At 40.5% G+C, this 18,969-nt stretch overlaps 1 protein-coding gene across 1 annotated transcript in view; it reads left to right on the top strand.

Annotated features, from left to right (window-relative positions):
- Positions 1-18,969, top strand: part of LOC131462437 (glypican-1-like) — a 60,400-nt gene that overhangs the window by 29,414 nt on the left and 12,017 nt on the right. Inside the window, exons 3-5 of the mRNA XM_058633674.1 lie at positions 4,893-5,051; positions 17,070-17,297; positions 17,421-17,584. Of these exons, the coding sequence (XP_058489657.1) occupies positions 4,893-5,051; positions 17,070-17,297; positions 17,421-17,584 (551 nt within the window). The remainder of the gene's footprint in view (positions 1-4,892; positions 5,052-17,069; positions 17,298-17,420; positions 17,585-18,969) is intronic.

The raw sequence follows: 18,969 nt of genomic DNA, 5'->3' as shown, positions 1-18,969 counted from the left end.
GAGGTACAATAATTGACAAGTGTCCTGCAGAAGACAGAGGGTACAGTGTCCGTGCGCGTTTGTCTGCTCGGTATTTGACATTTGTGCAGTTGGACATACCGACCTCTGCTGCCAAATATCCCTGTTGCTTTTCATCAGTTTCACCTTACTCCACCGTGTGCGTGAGGGTGTGTGTGCACATGTTTGTGATTCCTGATGTTCCATGCATGTTTTCCTCGCCAAGAGAAATGAGACCTGCCTGGCTTTGGATACACACACACACACATAAGCACACATGCACACATTCTCACCGCCGATTTTATAAGCTGATAATCTCTCCTGACCCACAACATGTGTGCGAAACACACAAACACATTCTTCTACAATGACATGTCAAATGTCAAATGTGTTTCACTTGAAGAAATTGGTGATTTACCAACTGTTCATCTGTAACTCATCCCAAACTCCTGTTCTGCTTGCAAACATACTAAACAACAGCAAGGTCAGAGCGTTTGTCTTGTTATATTTACTGTGAAGACATTGATTTTCTACTAATGCCAATAATGTGAACCTTAAATTAAAAGGTCATGTTAACATCATGAATTTGTGGAGGAAATCAAGCATCAACATTCACCGCAGATGTGAAAGAAAAATGCTACAATGGCGTATTAATACGACGTGAGAACACATTTTTTCATTATCTTTTATCAGAGAGAGAGATAACAGAACCAAACCGGAATTTCAACTTCTTCTTCAGATTTGTTCACAGACTCCCACGGAAATTACACTTTGGTTTTTCCTTGCCTCCTAATTTCCTGTTGCCTTTTCCTCTCGCTGTGTTTCCCACCATCTCTGAAAGACACAAGGTTATTTGACCTTCCCACACACGGCTGATTAATAGGACTCTTCCTCCCTGGTGAGCAGTGATAAGCTAATGGTTAGGGAATTGCTCACCATTTGGCCGCCGTGCGTGTCCATAGAAAGATGGAAGACTATAGGGTTGAAGTGATGCCTGGATGTGTGGTTGGTTTATAAATGTGTGTGTAAGATGATAAGATGGAGAGATGATTTGTGAGCTGTCTCTTAGCATCACTGATTAGAATTATTTGTACATGAACCCACATGTTATTAAGTGTTCCTTTGTTTGTTTTTTTAATTTATCATCCATTCCAAGTTTATCCAGACTGCTGCAACAATGGAGGCGTGTTATAGTAAGGACAGTGTGATATGTGATAATCTGAAGTGGGGGGGTCAGTCTGGTAGAGGTAATGTTCTGGACACTGTACACTGTCACTCTCATCCATATAGACACACAGACACACACTCTGTTCTATACAAAAGCCTTATACCTACCCTTAAAGGAATACTTCACTGATTTAAATGTAGCTTAATATCACTTGAATAGGGGTAGTATTTTGGAAAAATTGTGCTTCCCAACCTCGAGTTTTTGTTACGTGCCCACCAGTGACATTGGGTCCGAGCCTTGAAACTGCAACACTAATTCCACTCGTAGGGGGGCGGGACCTCATTCCCAGAATGTAAACAGTGTCCGCCATCTTTGCTAACTGTTATGCTAACAGGACCAAGTGTCACTGGTGGACACGTTACAAAGAAAAGAATGAAGATATTTCTCAACTCAGGGGAAACTGAGGTTTGGAAGCACACATTTTCAAAAATACTACCCCTGTTCTAGTAATACAAAGCTAAATGCAAATCGGGGAAGTATTGCTTTAAATCTTAGCCCGAAACTTAACCAGTTCCTCAGAAATGTGGTTCTGCCTCATTAGGACCAGGCTTTGGTCTCCATGAGGACTACTATTCCTGACAAGGTCAGTGTTAATGCCAGGAAAGATCCTAAAGAGGCAACACATTACAAGCGTGCACACACACACACACACACACACACACACACATGAGTAGTCTTACTTCAGTTCAGCCAGCTGGAAATGCAGTGCTCTGTTACAGGTGACCTATCCTGCTGCACAGCAGATGTGTGTGTCAAGAGTGTGTGGTTAACTGAATCTATGTCTATGTTCAGTTTGTGTGTGTGTGTGTGTGTGTGTGTGTGTGTGTGTGTACCGAAAACCATCACATTGTTATTATATATAAAATTGAACCCCCCTGAAGAGGCTGTTTCTGCCTGGCTGCATCCGGACACCTCACACCTTACTCTGTCTGAGTCAGTGTGTGTGTGTGTGTGTGTGTGTGTGTGTTTTGTTGGGGGGTAACATTATGGGGACACAAAGCAAGTCCCCATCATGCCAATTATTACATTTAAACATCAAGACATGTTGTATGGTTAGGATGAGGTTAGGGTTAGGTTACGGTTGGGTTTATGGTTAGGCCAGTTAGAGTTAGAGTAAGTCTCCAGGAAATGTATGTAAGTCATTGTAATGTCCTCTGAAGTCATGGAAACCAGACGCTGTGTATGTGTGTGTATATATCCTTCTATATATGTATACCAGTAGTCCTCATGGAGACCAAAACTGACCCCAATGAACCTCATTTTTGAGGAAGTGGTTTAGAGTTTAGAGCTAAGATTAGAATTGGGTTTAGGTCAAGGGTTGAGTTAGGCATGAAGTGATTATGGTTAAGGTCAGGGCTTTGTTTAGGTCACACAAACCTGTGTGTGTGTGTGTGTGTGTGTGTGTGTGTTCATAACCAGTCCAAGCTTTTAAATGACCATCCTAGGGGATGACAGATTGCAGCTGACCCCCTACCTTATAATATATACCACTGCATGTAGCTATACATCTATATTGGTTGATTAAGCCTGTCTTTTTACTCTTGTACATCTTGTTTTATACTTTGCACTACAATTGTGTTCTTGTGTTCTATTTTATCCTCTGTCCTTTAGCTGCTGCAACACGTGAATTTCCCCAGTGTGGAATCAATAAAGTCTAATCTAATCTAATGCAATCCTTGCTCATTTTTTCCTCTCCTTATTTGCTATTCTTTGTGCCTTCCTATCTTTTTCATTAATTGATTTTTCTATTTTCAATGACGCAAATCTTAAAGTCGGAGCCTGCACACAGTACACATGTCAAACTCAGTCCCGTGGGTGTGTGAATGTCATGAAAGTGAGTTATGAGACAATCGTTGCTGAATATATATGGCTTTAATTGCTATTTAATTGGCTGACACATAATCAGCAAAGTCCGTGGGTTCTTGTCATGTTGCCTGTAAAATGCAGCTTAGATCGCGGACAGGATTGTGAGGGGGTTGATTAACTCAGATAACAACTACAGTAAATGAAGGTGAAGTGCCTGCTTGTAATCGATGAGCCAGTACACAGAAATCAGTAGAAGCAATGATGAAAATGTTGGCAGGATCAGTCTTATCGATGGCAGCACTGTGCCTATATAGACTTGCCCTCGGGTGATGCTCTGCCCGTTGCATGCTAATGGAAGACTAAGGGACATTTAATCATTAATCCTTTACTCCTGTCGCTTCATTGCTCTTGTAACTGATTTTTTGTGGGCTTTGTAATATCACATTAGAATTTCAAGACTAACAGGTAATCGGCTTAGTCTTTTAGGCTTTAGGCTTTTTGTCACAGTTATCGTCGCTCTGTGTTGGTAGATTTAGAGGCACGCTCGTCTCTCAAATCTGAATGTTTTTGTCATTCAAAAAAAAACATGACAGTATTATAGTAAAAAAAATAAATTAATATGGATCTTGAAAAAAAATCTAATTTATTGAAAAACAGGACAAAACAAATACATCATAACTGACATTCAGGGTCCTTATTTGTATGTATATGGGTTTCTGTGTGTATTTTTTTATTATGACAAACTGCAAGGTCATGAAAGAGGATTTCGGAGATTTATTAGGCAGCGAAGAGAAGAAAGCAGTGAGGAATGGCTGAGGAGGCTCACTGTGGGTTGTTAATGCTCATCACTGTAAGACCTTAGGGTGGGAAAGTGAACTTTGTGAGATTCAGTTATGAGCTTCTTTCATTGCGGGGGTAATACAATATGAGTACAAATGCTGCAATGCCCTTTACCCATGAAAACTGTCCAGTAGCATGCAAATATCAAATAACAACCAAGATGGTGGCTTCTCTAATAAAGTTCATTTAACTGTTTTGTTAATTTGACCTGTAGATCTAGAACATAGTGTACATTTCCTCAATATTGCTTTAGGTTTAAAGTTAGGTCTCCTTTCTTCTGTGTCTGTGTGAATTGTTTGTTCCAGGACATTTTTGTGTGTTATGCTTGTATCTAATATTGGAGGGATCTCCAGGTGTGTTTTATTGCAAGTCAAAGCCTTGTATCACACAGTCCAGACGTTTATTTTAATAAGTCAAATGTCTTGAACGAGAACCACGGGCTGGTTTATGTACTGTAGATTCACAAGTGACAAGACAGCTCAAAGTTTGAAAGTGTGAAAATGGGACTTTTAACTTGAATTTTCTCTAAAACCTTACATTAAAATGTGTGATTTGCAGTATGCTAGTAGTCAAAGATGTCCTGAACACAACTTAGTCCATCCTGGTCAGAACGTATGGAATTTTCTGTTTATATTACATATCAAAATTGAATTTTTTTGCTTAAAAAGTGCTAATATGGGACACTTATCTTGAAATGTTTCAGTGTTGTAAAATGAGTATCGTTTTGTACCTTGTGCCATGGAATTAAGTTATGTGTGACACGCACACACAGCTTTGTGTAGCTATTCAAAACAAACAAAGTATTATCCCTAACCTTAACCATAGCACGTTAATGCCTAACCCTAAACTTAACATAACCCCAATTCAAATCTCAGCCCTAAACTTCCTATCCTAAGAATTAAGTTTCTGCCTCATTAGGACCAGGTTTTGTTTCTCACGAGGACTAGTGTGCCTGACAAGATCAGATCCTTGTCTCCACCGCCTCTAACATGTTCTCTCCCTCCATGTGTCCTCCTTCTAGGGGAGCACCTACGCATGTGTCCCCAGGGTTACACCTGCTGCACTAGTGACATGGAGGAGAACCTGGCCGTGCTGAGTCGCAGGGAGATGGAGGGAATTCTCAAAGATGCTGGACGGTCCTTGCAGAACACACTCAATGGACAATTCAAGGTCTTTGATGGTGAGTATATGTGTTATTAATCAGTGAATGACGGAGTGGAAAAGGGAGCTGAAATAGCTTTGTCTTCTGTGTGTTTGTATTTTGTCTTTTTTTGCTCAGTTTTCATCAGCACATCGTCCTGTAATGATGCTTCTCATTTCACGTTTTCGCTCCTGAGCTGGTTCACTGTTTGTTTTCACAGACAATGGCTTGCTTGGCTCACTAACTGACTATTGGATTAGATAGGATGTAATAGACTGTAATAGAAAGAACCCCTTGAGAAGGCTCCACCCCCTTTCACCTGATATTCTAGGTTCACCCCTGCTTTTTTTTATCCTCACAAAGCCTTTTTTTTTTACTCGTACAACCGTGACTTTGCAGTTTGATTGCCAAGTCAGACCCACAGACATTTTTAAACAATAAACAACCAAAATTTAGGGTATTTAGGCATTGGAGTTTAAGATACTGACCATACAATAACAGTGCCCTTGGTCATTACACTTTATTATCTGACCCCATGTCTTTCCCATGTCATTTTAGGCAAGTAAGGAAAATAAGGAAAATATTAAAATTTGGCAATATTATATCAACTTTAACCATCACATTATGTTTGTCAAAAACAATTCATACCATTTTATTTAAGTCTTCTTTTATAAAGACTGAGTGCCCTACCTCAAGGTAAAATCGGGTAACTTTTTTTTACAACACAGAGCATATTTTACAGTGAAATGTTAACATGAAGAATGTAAAACTGCGGTTTCGGTACATACGTCTGCACAATAGTGCGTGACCTACACTTAGTCTCAATAATATAAACTCTACTTATCTTAGTTTGAGGGTTAGGTTGAGAGATGTAGAGAGAATAGGGGGATTTTCATTCTTGCAATACTGACACACTGAGGCAATTATTTGTGTCTAATGACCTGCTCCAGTTAATAGACGAGTGTCTCTACTCCACTTGTTCCCCTTGGCCAGTTGATGACAGTGGATCTGTCAGCTGGTGCACTGAGTATGGCTAGTTAGCCTGACCTTTTCAGATGACACTGATTATAGTGATGTCAGGGGACTAAATGATATTTGTTTACTCGTCTTCAGTCATTCTGTTTTCTTCTTTCGCATGGTCACTCCTTTTTTGCTCAGGGTGCTGTTATTGCCATGCCAGAGGGATGCAGTCACCCTGCCAAAACACACTCGCACACACACACACACACACACACACACACACACACACATGCAAGCACTTACACACAAATCTAAGATATACAAATTCTCTTCAAGACAGTTAATGTCATTCAGCAGTTGTTGAACTTTCCAATTTTTCAGGAAAACACCTCATTTAGCACAGCAGAGCAAGTAAACAACCCAGACTACAGGCAAAGAGGTTCAAGCAGCACTCAGCTGCGACCTTTTAAACATTGTAATGATGTGCATGCAAAAACATGTTGATAAATACACACAGAGACGCATCATGAACGCCGTCATCTGGAGCTTGTTTTTGTTCATGTACGATTGCCAGACATGAGTTCTCATTGCTGATAGTTTGTTTGTTGTTGAAATCAAATCAAGCCACACCTGTACACACTGTCCTCTCCAAAACTAATCCTTTTTTGCTCATTTTCATTTTCTGGTACTTTCCTGTTTCTCATGCCCCCTTATCTCACCCCTATGAGCATATGAGGAGGAGAGGTATGTGTGCTGGGGCCTTGAGGTCTACAAACCATGTGTTGTTGACTGTATCCTCTGAAGATGATAACTGAGCAATAGACGAGGGTTAATTGGACCATAATGCGTTACATTTGCTGCCACATGATCGCTGCAGTTTTGGCCGCAGAACTGAGACAATCACCAAATCTAGTCACTGCATTCACCAAGGCACTGTTTCATAAGGTCATGTGGCTGCAAGAGATTGCAGTGACACTGTACCATGCTGCCAGTCCCTGCACATCTGGCTGTGTTTAACTGGGTGTGGGCAACCTAGCTCCATGTGGCTAAGTGTAGGGTGTTACCTCTTCCAGCCCAGTCAAGTTAGGCCTTTTTAGGTCCAGGGACTTTGGAAGAAGCCCCAAGCAAGCCACAGATTAGAGGACAAGCATGCTCACATACAGCTAACTCTGGACCTGAGAGTGTGCACACTGTACAGTATATACTGTATGTGTGCATGCAGATGTTTGTGTGTTTGGGATTTTAATCTGTTGGTTAAATCTGAGTATGTGCATTGCATTTCCAGACTCTTCGCTATCCTTTATATTGTGTGGAGGGGTACAAATAAAAATATATTCGACAATGATGCAGCACGCATTGCCAAGTAGGAGAAATTAAAATAGAAATTGGGTTAAGGAGAGGGCAGAATGAAAATGTGAGAGATTGAATGATATAGCATGGGGAGAAAGGGGACAGAGACGCAGAGCACACACAGTGGTTAATGTAAAGGCGGTCGCCTGAAAGAGTGTTAGAGGTATAAACAGCAGGAGAACCAGGGTGAGAGTAAGGAAGAGGAGATCAGAGAGGACACAGATTGTTTGCACCCGTGGGAGATGTGTGTTAGAGGACAGCCGGGGGTGTTAGACAGAAGAAAGCCTTAAACCTGGCAGGTGGTGTTTGGCCTAACGGTGCCATACCTCACGAGTACATAAGAATCTACATTCAAATGTAAACTCCTGTCCTTATCCCACGCCGTTCAAAACCTGTCGTCCTTTAGTAAAGAAAATGTCTTTTAGTAAAAGCTAATTTAGTTGGCAAAGGTCACAGAAATATCCCCCATCTTAGATTTACCCTCAATTTATTGTTAGTGTGAAGAAATAACATCAAACACATTTACCTCTGTTTATATATATAAACGACAAGATAAAATTTAGTTGAAATTGATTTTTATATATAACTAAGCCAATCTAGTAGTGAATGATTAAATCCATTTAACGTGTTTATCTGGTTGCCACTTTTATATTCACTGGATTTGCTATTATCTGACAGCTGACTAAAAAAAAACCTGTCTGCTTGAACATTTCACCTTTGGGTTTAGTGGAATGTGGTGTTAATTAATAGGCTATTTTTGACCAGATGGATCTATACGTAAATAAAAATAAAAAGTCAAAGGAACAGCTTATTTTTGTCCAAACACAGGTACTGAGTCATCAACCACACGTGCACTGGCACTGAGCATTTATTAGCAGCCGAAAGCTCATTGGCCAATTCGTGCAGATCAGTGATCATAGAGCTGAATTTGAGTTGAAGAGCACTGACTGGCTGCATAGCTTATGCGTACACTCATTTGCGGATGACCAGGCATTGCTCACTTATTTATTCATTTAAATGTAGCTATAAACATCTTCCAGCTGGGCTGGTGAGTAATGCCATCTCCTCCAAAGGAGATAGTCTGAGGGAGAGCAATCCATGAGAATGACATCAAGAACATTCAAATGTACCACATCACATCCAGGAAACAGGCACTAAACTTGGATCTAAGTCTGCAGTCCTGTCACATGGAAGCAAGCAGCGAGACTGCAGCTCATATGGGGCTCTGACACTGACAAAAAAGTTGTCCCCTAGTGGATATTCAGTATATTGTTAGTTCCTGATTGACTTCACCAAGTAGACTCTATCAATAAAGCAGATGTTTTCCAATATTTCTACCATTAGCCTACAGATTTGATTCACTTCCACCTCACAACACCACACACCCACTAATCCCCTGCTTCCAAGATCACCTCAGATGATGTCATGAGAGACAAGGACATCTGATCCCATTGTGATATTTGATTGGTTCATTTTATCTGCATGCAGAAACACACTGCCAAGGACCTGGCGTACACTGGCCTAATTACAGCAAACGCATTACTCACTAGAAGCAGTGGTGCCTTGGATTAAACGAAAGAGAGACAGCGAGACTGAGAGAAACTGGGGGAAGAATGCAGCATCAATGGGGCGAGCAGTGGAAAGAAAGTTTCGGAGAAAAAAAATGAGAAGAAAATGATAGTGAGGGTTAGGAATGGTATGGTGTTTGGGAGGAAACAGCTGAAAAGGAGAACCAGATGGACAGAAAAAGAAAACAGGCATGAGTGCAACAGTGCATAATGCCAGCCAGGGAATGTCAGAGGAGAGACGGAGAGAAAGTGGAATAAAGACATCCACACAGAGCGTGCTACTAAATTACAAGCATTACGTGATGTGTCAGCTGGTTTAATATACAGGACCTTTTAATAGCATTTAAACGCTGGCTCAGGGACTTGCAGCGCTCGTGGGGCAGAGCATGTGTGTGATAAGTGTTGTTATTGATGGAAAGTCATGCTGACACATAAACAATCTAATGGTTCTCAGATCATCATTTGTGCATTCAGTGGACCCAGGACAACAGTGTTTGTTTGTGCCTGTGATCTATTTTTTCATTGTACTTATACAGGTGGGAAAATAACAAAAGGGAGAGCAGAGGTTCCTGGGTACTTGTGCAAGAGAATGCCTCTAGTCATTAGAGATCATAAAACCATCTGGTGCCTGCTGAAAAGGCAAACGGGGCTGGATGGTGGGGTGACAGAGTAAGGCTAGTTTGCCTCTTGTTTAGTCTGCAGCCCAAATCCGATTTTTAAGCATATCCAGATTGTATCTAGTGGAATTTTTAAGCAGTCCGGACAGCTAAAAACACACGCGATCCGATTTTTCCAAAGCTGATTCAAACCACATACGGAGATGGTTTTAAATGCGATTCTCATCGGATTTTTACAGATCCATTTCAATCCCCCCCGGGGATTCCACTGAATGCGCATCCGTCGCATAGCGCCTTCGCTGTGGCATCAGAAGTGATACATATCCATGTTAGTCAATGTGCTTTGCTTTTGCTTTGCGCCATGTCATGTTGTTGAACTTAGACACAAAAGTTCACTCGTTGCCTTAAACATGGGAGTAAAATCAACTTCAGCTCATAAATTTTGTTTCAAAACAGAGGGTTAAGCTGTTTTTATTTGCTGTTGCTATCAGCTCGCTATGTCTTGTCAAGCAAACATAGACTTGCACTTGATATATCACCCACACGCAAGATTACTTTAATTAGCAATATTTATCAGTTGCCTTGACATCACACTGAATCCACACACAAAGTAAAGTAGTATATATCTTTATCTATTCCTTTTTATAATTCAACAATGCTACAATTTCTATGCACAACCTCGAGTTCCTCAAAAGCTACGTACTTTTGACTTAATGCAGGTGACCGGTTCATGAAGTCTGAGTAATCCCGATGGTATTCATTCTTCATTTAGCCTTGCTTAAATCAAAGTTGCATTAAGTGTTATCCTTTAGTTTCAGGCACATAAATGTTGCACATGTCATTATATGCTGATGTAGATTCAGCCTAGAAGTTCTGTTACTATAATAACAAATATGTAAGCGTGTACAGCTATTGTAGACATGGTCTCTGAGGGCTCAGTTTTACTTTATAGTGCACATCTGCCACAAGATTTTCTCAATAGTTTCTCTTGGCATTTGCCTCCTAATTTACTCTCTCTGGTGCTCTTCTCTCTGCCAAACAACCGTCTAACTAAAATTATGATATAGCACTTGTCAAATGGACGCTAGAGTTAGGGCTGTCAGATCTTTCAGATCGTTTTTTTTCTCTCTTTACCCTTTCACAATTCTTTCTTTTTTTTTTTATAGCAGTGATATGTCATGTTTCTCAGCTGGGTTGCTATGTTTGTGCCCTTTATTGCAGGGGTGGGGAACCTCCAACCTCCTCCGTACACGACCCACAAGACAACTTGACCTGGCCCATGACATAAATTCAAAACAGCCACTTAAAAATCCAAAATAATCTCACAGCAGCATTAAATTGTAGAATAGCATGCTCTTTAGGGTGGTCCCCTTTTGGCTGTAAGCCTGACAGGTCAGAGTAAAAGTGAAGGAAATATGTAGCTGAAGCTGTTCTCTGTCATTGCTAACAAGCATCATGACAGTACAAGTAGATTCATAATGTCGTCCCAAGAAAAATGGACAAACAAGGGGAACTGCATGAGTTGCGAGGAGAAAGTGTACTTGGATAGAATTTATGCTCCTAGGTGGTTTTACAGCATGACTGTTTGCTAGAACCAGACAATATAAATTATTCCAGTCTCAATCTGTTCGACGAACAATTGCAGAGATTGATGTGGTACAAGCTACTGGAAAAAAAGAAATCTGTAGTTTTCTCTGTGGCCTACAATGAAACAACCAACAAAAGTCGTTTTTGTATGCGAGATCCTTTCTGAGTTTCATACCCTGGAATGTTTTTACTATCTTTGCAAAAAAAAGCATGTTTGTGTAACTTGCTTAAGTCCAAAAAACAGCTCTGAGTAGCATCTCACATCAGATGCCCTCGTCAAAAAGACACCGTTTATAGACGTTATTGAGTGTGATAAAGTAAGCAAGAATTTTTTTGATTTAATAGTGCTTTTACTTACACTATAAGAATAGGTTAAAATCACCTGCATTATTTTTTAAGTTAAAAAGCTTAGTATGGACATAAAGAAAATTTGGTACTTTTTTTAGCTGAATGGCAATACACAATATATATAACACAATATTTTTTATCTGAAAGGCGACGCATGATGTGTGTATATATATATATATATATATATCACGTTATGTTTTAGCTGAATCACTTGTGAGACACTTGACACATTTTTCTGATTGTTCCACAGTTGTTATGATGTAAAAAGAAAAAAGAAGTTGAATTTTAACGTAAATTACAGACACGAAGTGCATCTTCCGCTAATGTCCATCTTCAAATAATTGAGATATTATTGTTTTGTTTTACTAACCAGGTTCTCACTGGCCATGTGGTCAGGTTGTGCTCAGGCGGGCAGGGCGAAGTTGATTGAGAACCACAGGGAAAGGAGAACTGGCCGCGGCGCTAAGACTATGATTTCAACGCAACATAACAATATCGATATAACAGTGTTGTCTCATTCTGTATCTCTTATTGGTATTTCTGGAAAACTCACCAAGCCCTTCTTCCCATTTCCCATGTATGCTCCCCTGAGTGCTTTGAGACATTTCCTACTCATGTGAGATGATGTAGGATGAAACAAATGACAAAATGAGTTTACACAAGAGATGCGAGTTACCGGAGTAAGGTGAGAATAGACAAATCCTAAGAGTGGCAATGCTGCCAGGCCCAAGAAAGGCTCTGTCTGAGAAAGTCCCTTATGGATTACTGTGAAACAAGCATCACAGGTCTTAATCAGTTTATGCCTCTGTGTGAGACAGTAACTCAGGAGCAGTCCGAGCCATCCGAAAAGGTGAGTGGCAGAAGAGGAACATCAATAGAACCACTGTGTTACACAGAATGTCTTGTCAATAATACAGCTTGACACGGGAGACAGAGAGGGGAGGGGGGGGGGTTCAAAGGGTAGAGAGACATTGACAAACATAGCATGTGGACAGAGTCTATTTGAGAGGCACTTTGTTGGATGATAACGCAATAAGAGGGGGAAGAGGGGGAAACTATTTTGTGGTTTATGGGAGTTTATGTCAGTGTGCTTATGTGTGTGTCTGTGTGTGTGTGTGTTTGGTGACGTGGAAGCAGTTGGACAGGGGAGGAAAGGAGCGGAGTTAAAATCAGACTCTGCCATGTCAAGGTGGCCTGGATGTGAAGCTCAGACTGATTACAAATGAAATCATTAACTCCCCTCTCACTGCAGGAAGAAAGTCATTAAGACACACAGGCTTGCTCCAAAGTGTGTGTGTCTGTGTGTGTCTGTGTGCGTGTGCGCGCACATGTGCATGTGCATGCATGTGTGAGCCATATTAAACTGTCAATCGGATGTCTACCATCAGCGCCCCCCCACACCATCATACCAAAATGAGTTGATAATTCTGATGGTTTTTAATCACAGTTACTTTCATTGGACATGATAAGAATCACAATGTTAGCCCACTTAAACTAAACATGACAATATTTCATTATATCCAATGTATAATCTACCTGGTATGATTATGCACATAGAAATGACTGTTTGCTGTTCTGGTTCAACTCTTCACTTACGGTTGCTAAATTTAGGAACCAATTTTCAGTGACATATTTTTGTACTGCTATAAGGTTTTATGTTTTCCACTTAACCCTTTAACGCCGCGCGTATCGCTGACGACACGTTTGCATTACACTTTTCATTACCATAGTTACGCGGCGCTTTGTGCTGTCGAAGGATTCCAGTGGTTTCTGAAAGCTGAAAACTGAATGTGGTTACATACTGTAAATGTTTCTGTTTTTCTTCATTTCAAATTGTTAATACACCATTTTAACATGCAGTTTAAAATGAAAATAATTTACTACCAGATAATGAAAGTTATTCTGGAAATGGGCAACTTACTCACAGGACATTTTATGGCCTTTTATGGTTAAAATAAGTCTAAAAGTCTAAAAGTAGTAGTGGTAATCGGGGTTAGGCGTGATGTTTAGCCGGTAAAGTTATGCCCAAATAGTATCATGGCTAGCCGGCAACGGAGCTCGAAAGTTTGGGAGCATTTTAGCAAAAATGAAAAAGAAGAATGTGTTGTACGAAAAGGAAGATTACATTTCTGACGAAGAGGGACAGTCAGCTCGGTAAGCTAATTGGCTAGTTAGCTGGTAAAATTAACGTCAACAGTGAGCTACTTACTTATAGCTGTAAACGTTTATATTAACAATGATTTCATTAGCCTTAGCACACGTGTGATATGTGTTTGCTGTAACATTATGACTGTGATGTCATAATGCTAATGTTTTATAATATATATTCATAGTGCATAGTTTTTGGTTCCTTTTTACAATGCACTAAACATTTACAGCTAAAAAAAATGTTAAAGGCCAGAATTGTGCCTGCATTTTATTTTATTTATCACATTAAAGAAAATGTCAGAAATGCTGCTACAAGCTGCAAAGTTGATTGAACTATCATCTCAATTGTCTTTATTTTTAGTTAGCACATACCTTAAACACTTAAAGCTGGAAGCTAATGGCGGTTATATAAGTGCAGCTGCATGCTGGTGTGATAAGATTTACGTATGATCCGATTAGTCGACTAATCGCAAAAGTAATCGGTGACTAGTCAATAGGCCTAATTCCAAATATATAATGAATACACCGTCCTTGTGACTACTACATCAAATATGAGTAGGCTCTGCTCAACTTTCCAAACAGTTGTTTGTCCTGTCCAATGTGCTGGGAAATACAATAAGCAATCCCTCCTTCCCTGGAGGGCAGATGCTCGGGGAGGAAAGGTGGAGGTTGAGCTTTAAAGGATGATATAGGATTGAGGGAAAGGAGGAAGGATGAAGGAAGGGGCTGAGATCATGTCTCCCTGTCACAGAGTCACAAACAGATATACAATAAGAAAGGTCATCGACACTCACGCACACACACACAGACACACACACAGGGACCTTGTGTCATACTAATGATGATCATTACTCACTTCAGCTGAAGGGCAGGGGGGAACTGGACAGTGTGGTGCCATGTATTAAAGATCGCTCTTTCAGTTGTGGTGATCCCCAGCTGGGCACCAGGAAAAAAAAAAGTCCCAACCACATCATGACTGTTATCTGTGATGTGGACGAAGCAATGTTGTTACCTCAGATATTACTAAGGACATTTTTACACTCATAGTTGACAGCCGGAATGAATTCTAATGGGGATTTCATTCTTTAATCTTTAATCTTTAATATCTGTCTCTCTTTGTGACTTTGAAGTTATTTTCTCTGTGTACATGTGAGTGTATGTTCCTTTCTGCAGACTCCTAGAAATGTTGTCTGGCTCAAATGTGTGTTCTCCTGTGAGTGACATAGACGCAGCTGCCCTGGCCCAGAACTATGCTTGCAGATCATTTGAGTGATGGGAATGATTGTGTCGCGTACTCAGGAAGTCTCACTACTAAACAAACCACTAAACGGTGCTGCTGCATGTCAGCGACGCGTAGCTCACTAAGCATTATAATCGAAGAAGTGATTTGCATCACACAGAGACACTCGCCCGCTCGTGTGTGCTGTGCTCTACACTGCAGAGGTTTTCTGAAAAGGTTTCTCTGCCTCTACCATGTTATTCATTATACTCATTTCTTTAAAAGTACAACTGCCACATAATATCTTTAAATGAGAAACGGGGAAAAATGGGAAGTTCTATTTGACATCAGCAAGGTCATCTGTTGCATTCTTTTGAAAGCCTCCAAAGCATCAAAAATGCACGTGACTGACAACTTGACTTTAACCTCCAGTTTAGAAATAATGCCCGCTGACATTATTTGTGTCGTGTCGCCAAACAATTTTGAGGTTGTAGATGAGGGAATCTGATCTGTTTTCCCAGGGTTTGGAGCTTACAAATTATATAACTGGAAGAAAGTCTTTCGATATTTCCAAGATGACTTGGGTAAATGTTTTGGATGCAGTGTAAGACTTTGGAAGTATTCATAAGGCACAGAATAATTATTATACTTAGCAAAACCAAGAATATGCAATGATGTATTGTAGGTCTGCCAGTGGTTGTCTGCTTGTGGAGTTAAAGTGAGTCCTCACAGGACTATGTTTCGGTTAATGTTCCCTGGTCAATACATCTTCTTCAGATCAATGGCTCCGATGAGAATAGACCTTTTGGCTCAGAGTCTGTGAAAATGCCAGAGGACAGCAGCAAATAACAGCCTTGCAACAGCCCAGTTGGTGTTTATTAATGAGTGGGAAAGCAGCATTCAACAAGGCCAGTGCTTAGATAATGTCACGCAGATGGGTCAGGAAGAGCTTAGCATATTAACATGTTATGTAACTCCAAGTGCTATGATTGCCTGCAGGCCCCGCGCACATGGTATACTACTGTGTAGCTTCAGTCTTTTGTTAAGTTTTGCCTCTTCTCATCAGAGACGCTGTTGGATACAGAGTTTCTGTGTTTTGGTTTTTTTTGTAAATGAGGAAAAAAGTGTGGGATGTTTTGAAAAAGCCTGCTGAAGAGAATACACTTCCTCCAGGCGAGGTGTTGCCTGTGGAGGCCACAACCTCCCGATCGAGGGCGGAGAAAAGACACTTGCAAAGTAAACACATCTGCAGACTACATGTTCCCAAGTCCATCTCAACTGATACTCAGGCAGATAGGAGCCCTTTTGTGTTGACTTTAATGGATTGATGGTTCGGACATGTGGTTGTTGGGCTGGACCCTCTGCTGTCATACTCTTGGCAGAGCGGGAGTCTCATTTATAAACATTGTTTACACACAAATGGATGTAAAAAAAACAAACCAAATCTGTGACCATAGAAAAGCTGTGATTCATCAAAACATGACAATGTATGCACTTCAGTGTACAACAGTACAATGTGATAGCTACTTCTCTCCAATAATCCAACATCCAATAATCTGAATTTTCGGAGGACATGGGTTATGGCCCATAGAAATGATTGTATTTTGGTGGTTATCCACATGTGACGTGGTTCTTGTTATGCTGTCAAGTGGCCTTGGTAGAGATTTGGGCTCTGTGTGCTTTCTGTAAGACTTAAGTCTTGAGTAGTTCCCCTGTGTTGTCTTTTTATTGGTGGTTGTTGTTGTTGTTGTTGTTGTTGTTGTTGTCTCGCTTGGACAGTGTGCTCAAAGTCTGCTTCCTGTCTGTCTGAACCTCATTAGTGTAATTCTCTTTGGAGGAGTATAGTTCCTGCTTCACTTTCCTTTCCCCCCACACAGTGAAACGGCGTTGGTCACTGTTGGCTATGTAGCACAAAGAAGCAACAGTTACATAACTGTTGTGTAAAATAATCTGATTCATTCATTCATTCATTCATTCATTCATTCATTCATTCTTTCTTGTCCTTACTGAATGAAATTGTGTTAGTCATCTGGGATTCTCAGACAGCTTCAATAGATTGGCACATCTTGTGTGAATGACGTTTTCTTTTTTCTTATTTAGATTTACAGTGTTGAACATTATATGTCAAGTGTGTTACAATGGTAATGTGAGGATATGAAATGGAACAAAAGTTGCACTCTAGTCCTCCACATATTGTATGTGGCAAAAGCATATAATGTTAAACTAACCTAAAGACTTAACTTTCTTTGTTTGTGCTTAGGTTACTTCTTGGAGCTGCAGAACCGCTCTGCAGTCAGACTACAGGAGAAGTTACCTGCAATCTGGGGTTTAGTGTATTCCCAGACGTCCGAGGTCTTCTCTGACCTGTACATGGATTTGAAGCTCTACTATAAAGGCTCCAATGTCAACCTGGAAGAGGTGCTCAACGAATTCTGGGCCAAGCTGCTGGAGAAGCTCTTTTACCTGTCAAACAAACAATATGTCATAGGTATACCCATTTTTTATACTAATACTAACTCATAGCTTTGGGAATATGAACTGTATTAAGTGTTGAGACAATTCCATATTTTCAGATCCTCTAGGTTTTAATGAATGTGAATGTTGGTTGCAGGTGAGGACTACCTGGAGTGCGTATCTAAGCAGATGGACACGCTACGGCCCTTTGGAGACATTCCCCATGTGGTGAAGACGCTGGTCATGCGCACGTTTGTGGCAGCGCGCTACTTTGTTCAGGGACTGGTGGTCAGTGGGGACGTGGTACGCAAGGTGTCCCAGGTAAAATAAGATTGTTTAAATGTGTTAAGGTCAGTTATCATCAGATATTTATTTAAAATGCAGTATAAACGAGCAAAAATCAGTTTGAAAAAAAAAAAAGTATGACATGAAAAATATCCTGTAAGACAAAGAACTGCATATATCGGCCTCCATTTTAAACATTTCATCTTACTAGGATTTGACTTTTGAGCGAAACCTGTCTTCATCTCCATCTCTTTCATTTTCTCTCAGTCTCTTCTCCTCGACCTCCGTCTCTCCTCCTCTCAAAACAAGCTTTGATTTATGCAGGCGTTTAGTATTCAATGGTGTCAGTTAAAAAAAAAAAAGCAAACAGTGGGTCAATTGATATTTATATGTAAATGTTACCAGCCTCCGCGTAGAGTATTTTCAATGAAAATATAAGGTTGACTTTGGTTGAGTGACGGGATTAATACACAGTAGCTAGCTGTACAATACACATCAGATAGTGAAGGAAGTGCTTGGTGATGGAAGGTAGACGGTGAACATCACCACACCTCAAGATATTTGTCAATGAACCACGAGTTAGCAAATGTTTTTCTTACCTCCAGCAGATTAACCTGATTTAGCATCTGTTCCATTTTGTTCATCACAAGTTATTCTAGTAACAATCACTCACTCCATCCACCAGCCATACCTTGATAACCTCAGTGGTAGTTAAACACACACATATCTGTTTTTAGGAGTCTGTGTGCAGAGTATAAAGCAATGACAGGTCAATGTTTGTGGAAACGAGCGCTTTCATGAAGCGTGGCCCTTGGCTGAGACAATCGGCCCCCTGCAATAGCAGTTAACATTTACTCCACTCTGAAAGCTGCAGGGAGGGTTAATATCTCCCGAGAGAAAAATGGTTCCCTCTGTGTATAAAACACAAGTAAGGTTAGGATCAGAGCGAGACTAAGAAATCATTTTATCTCCTCAGAGATAGAGTCAGTATTGATGCAACCGTGAGAAATATCCCCTGTCGGACACTGGTCAAGTGTTGAAAGCAGGGGCCCCGTGAGAAACTCTGTGCTCCTGTGATGACTATTACAATATTTGTCCGTGATTAAACATTAACCGGCCATGCTGTGTGTGAGCATGAAAAGATAAAAAAAAAAAACACAAGACAAAGGACAGATTGTTTTTATTGTCAGAGAGAGAATTTGTATGATCCATATCCCTTTTACTTTGATGCACAGTGTGTAGCCCTGTGGGTGGCACTGCACTGTTTGCATCAGTTCGACATGGCCCGGCCCGTAGTGTGTTTTCCATATATCCAACATATCCACAGATGTGCCAGTGAAGTGCCTGCATGCTGAACGTCTTAAATAAAGGCCTGTACATACTCTGCAAGAACAGAGAAATGTGTTCTTTTTCAACAACAA

The sequence above is a fragment of the Solea solea genome, chromosome 1, assembly GCF_958295425.1.
Source record: "Solea solea chromosome 1, fSolSol10.1, whole genome shotgun sequence".
NCBI classification, from domain to species: domain Eukaryota; kingdom Metazoa; phylum Chordata; class Actinopteri; order Pleuronectiformes; family Soleidae; genus Solea; species Solea solea.
Note: the sequence above shows the minus strand (reverse complement) of the source record. Positions and strands in the feature narration are given on the sequence as shown.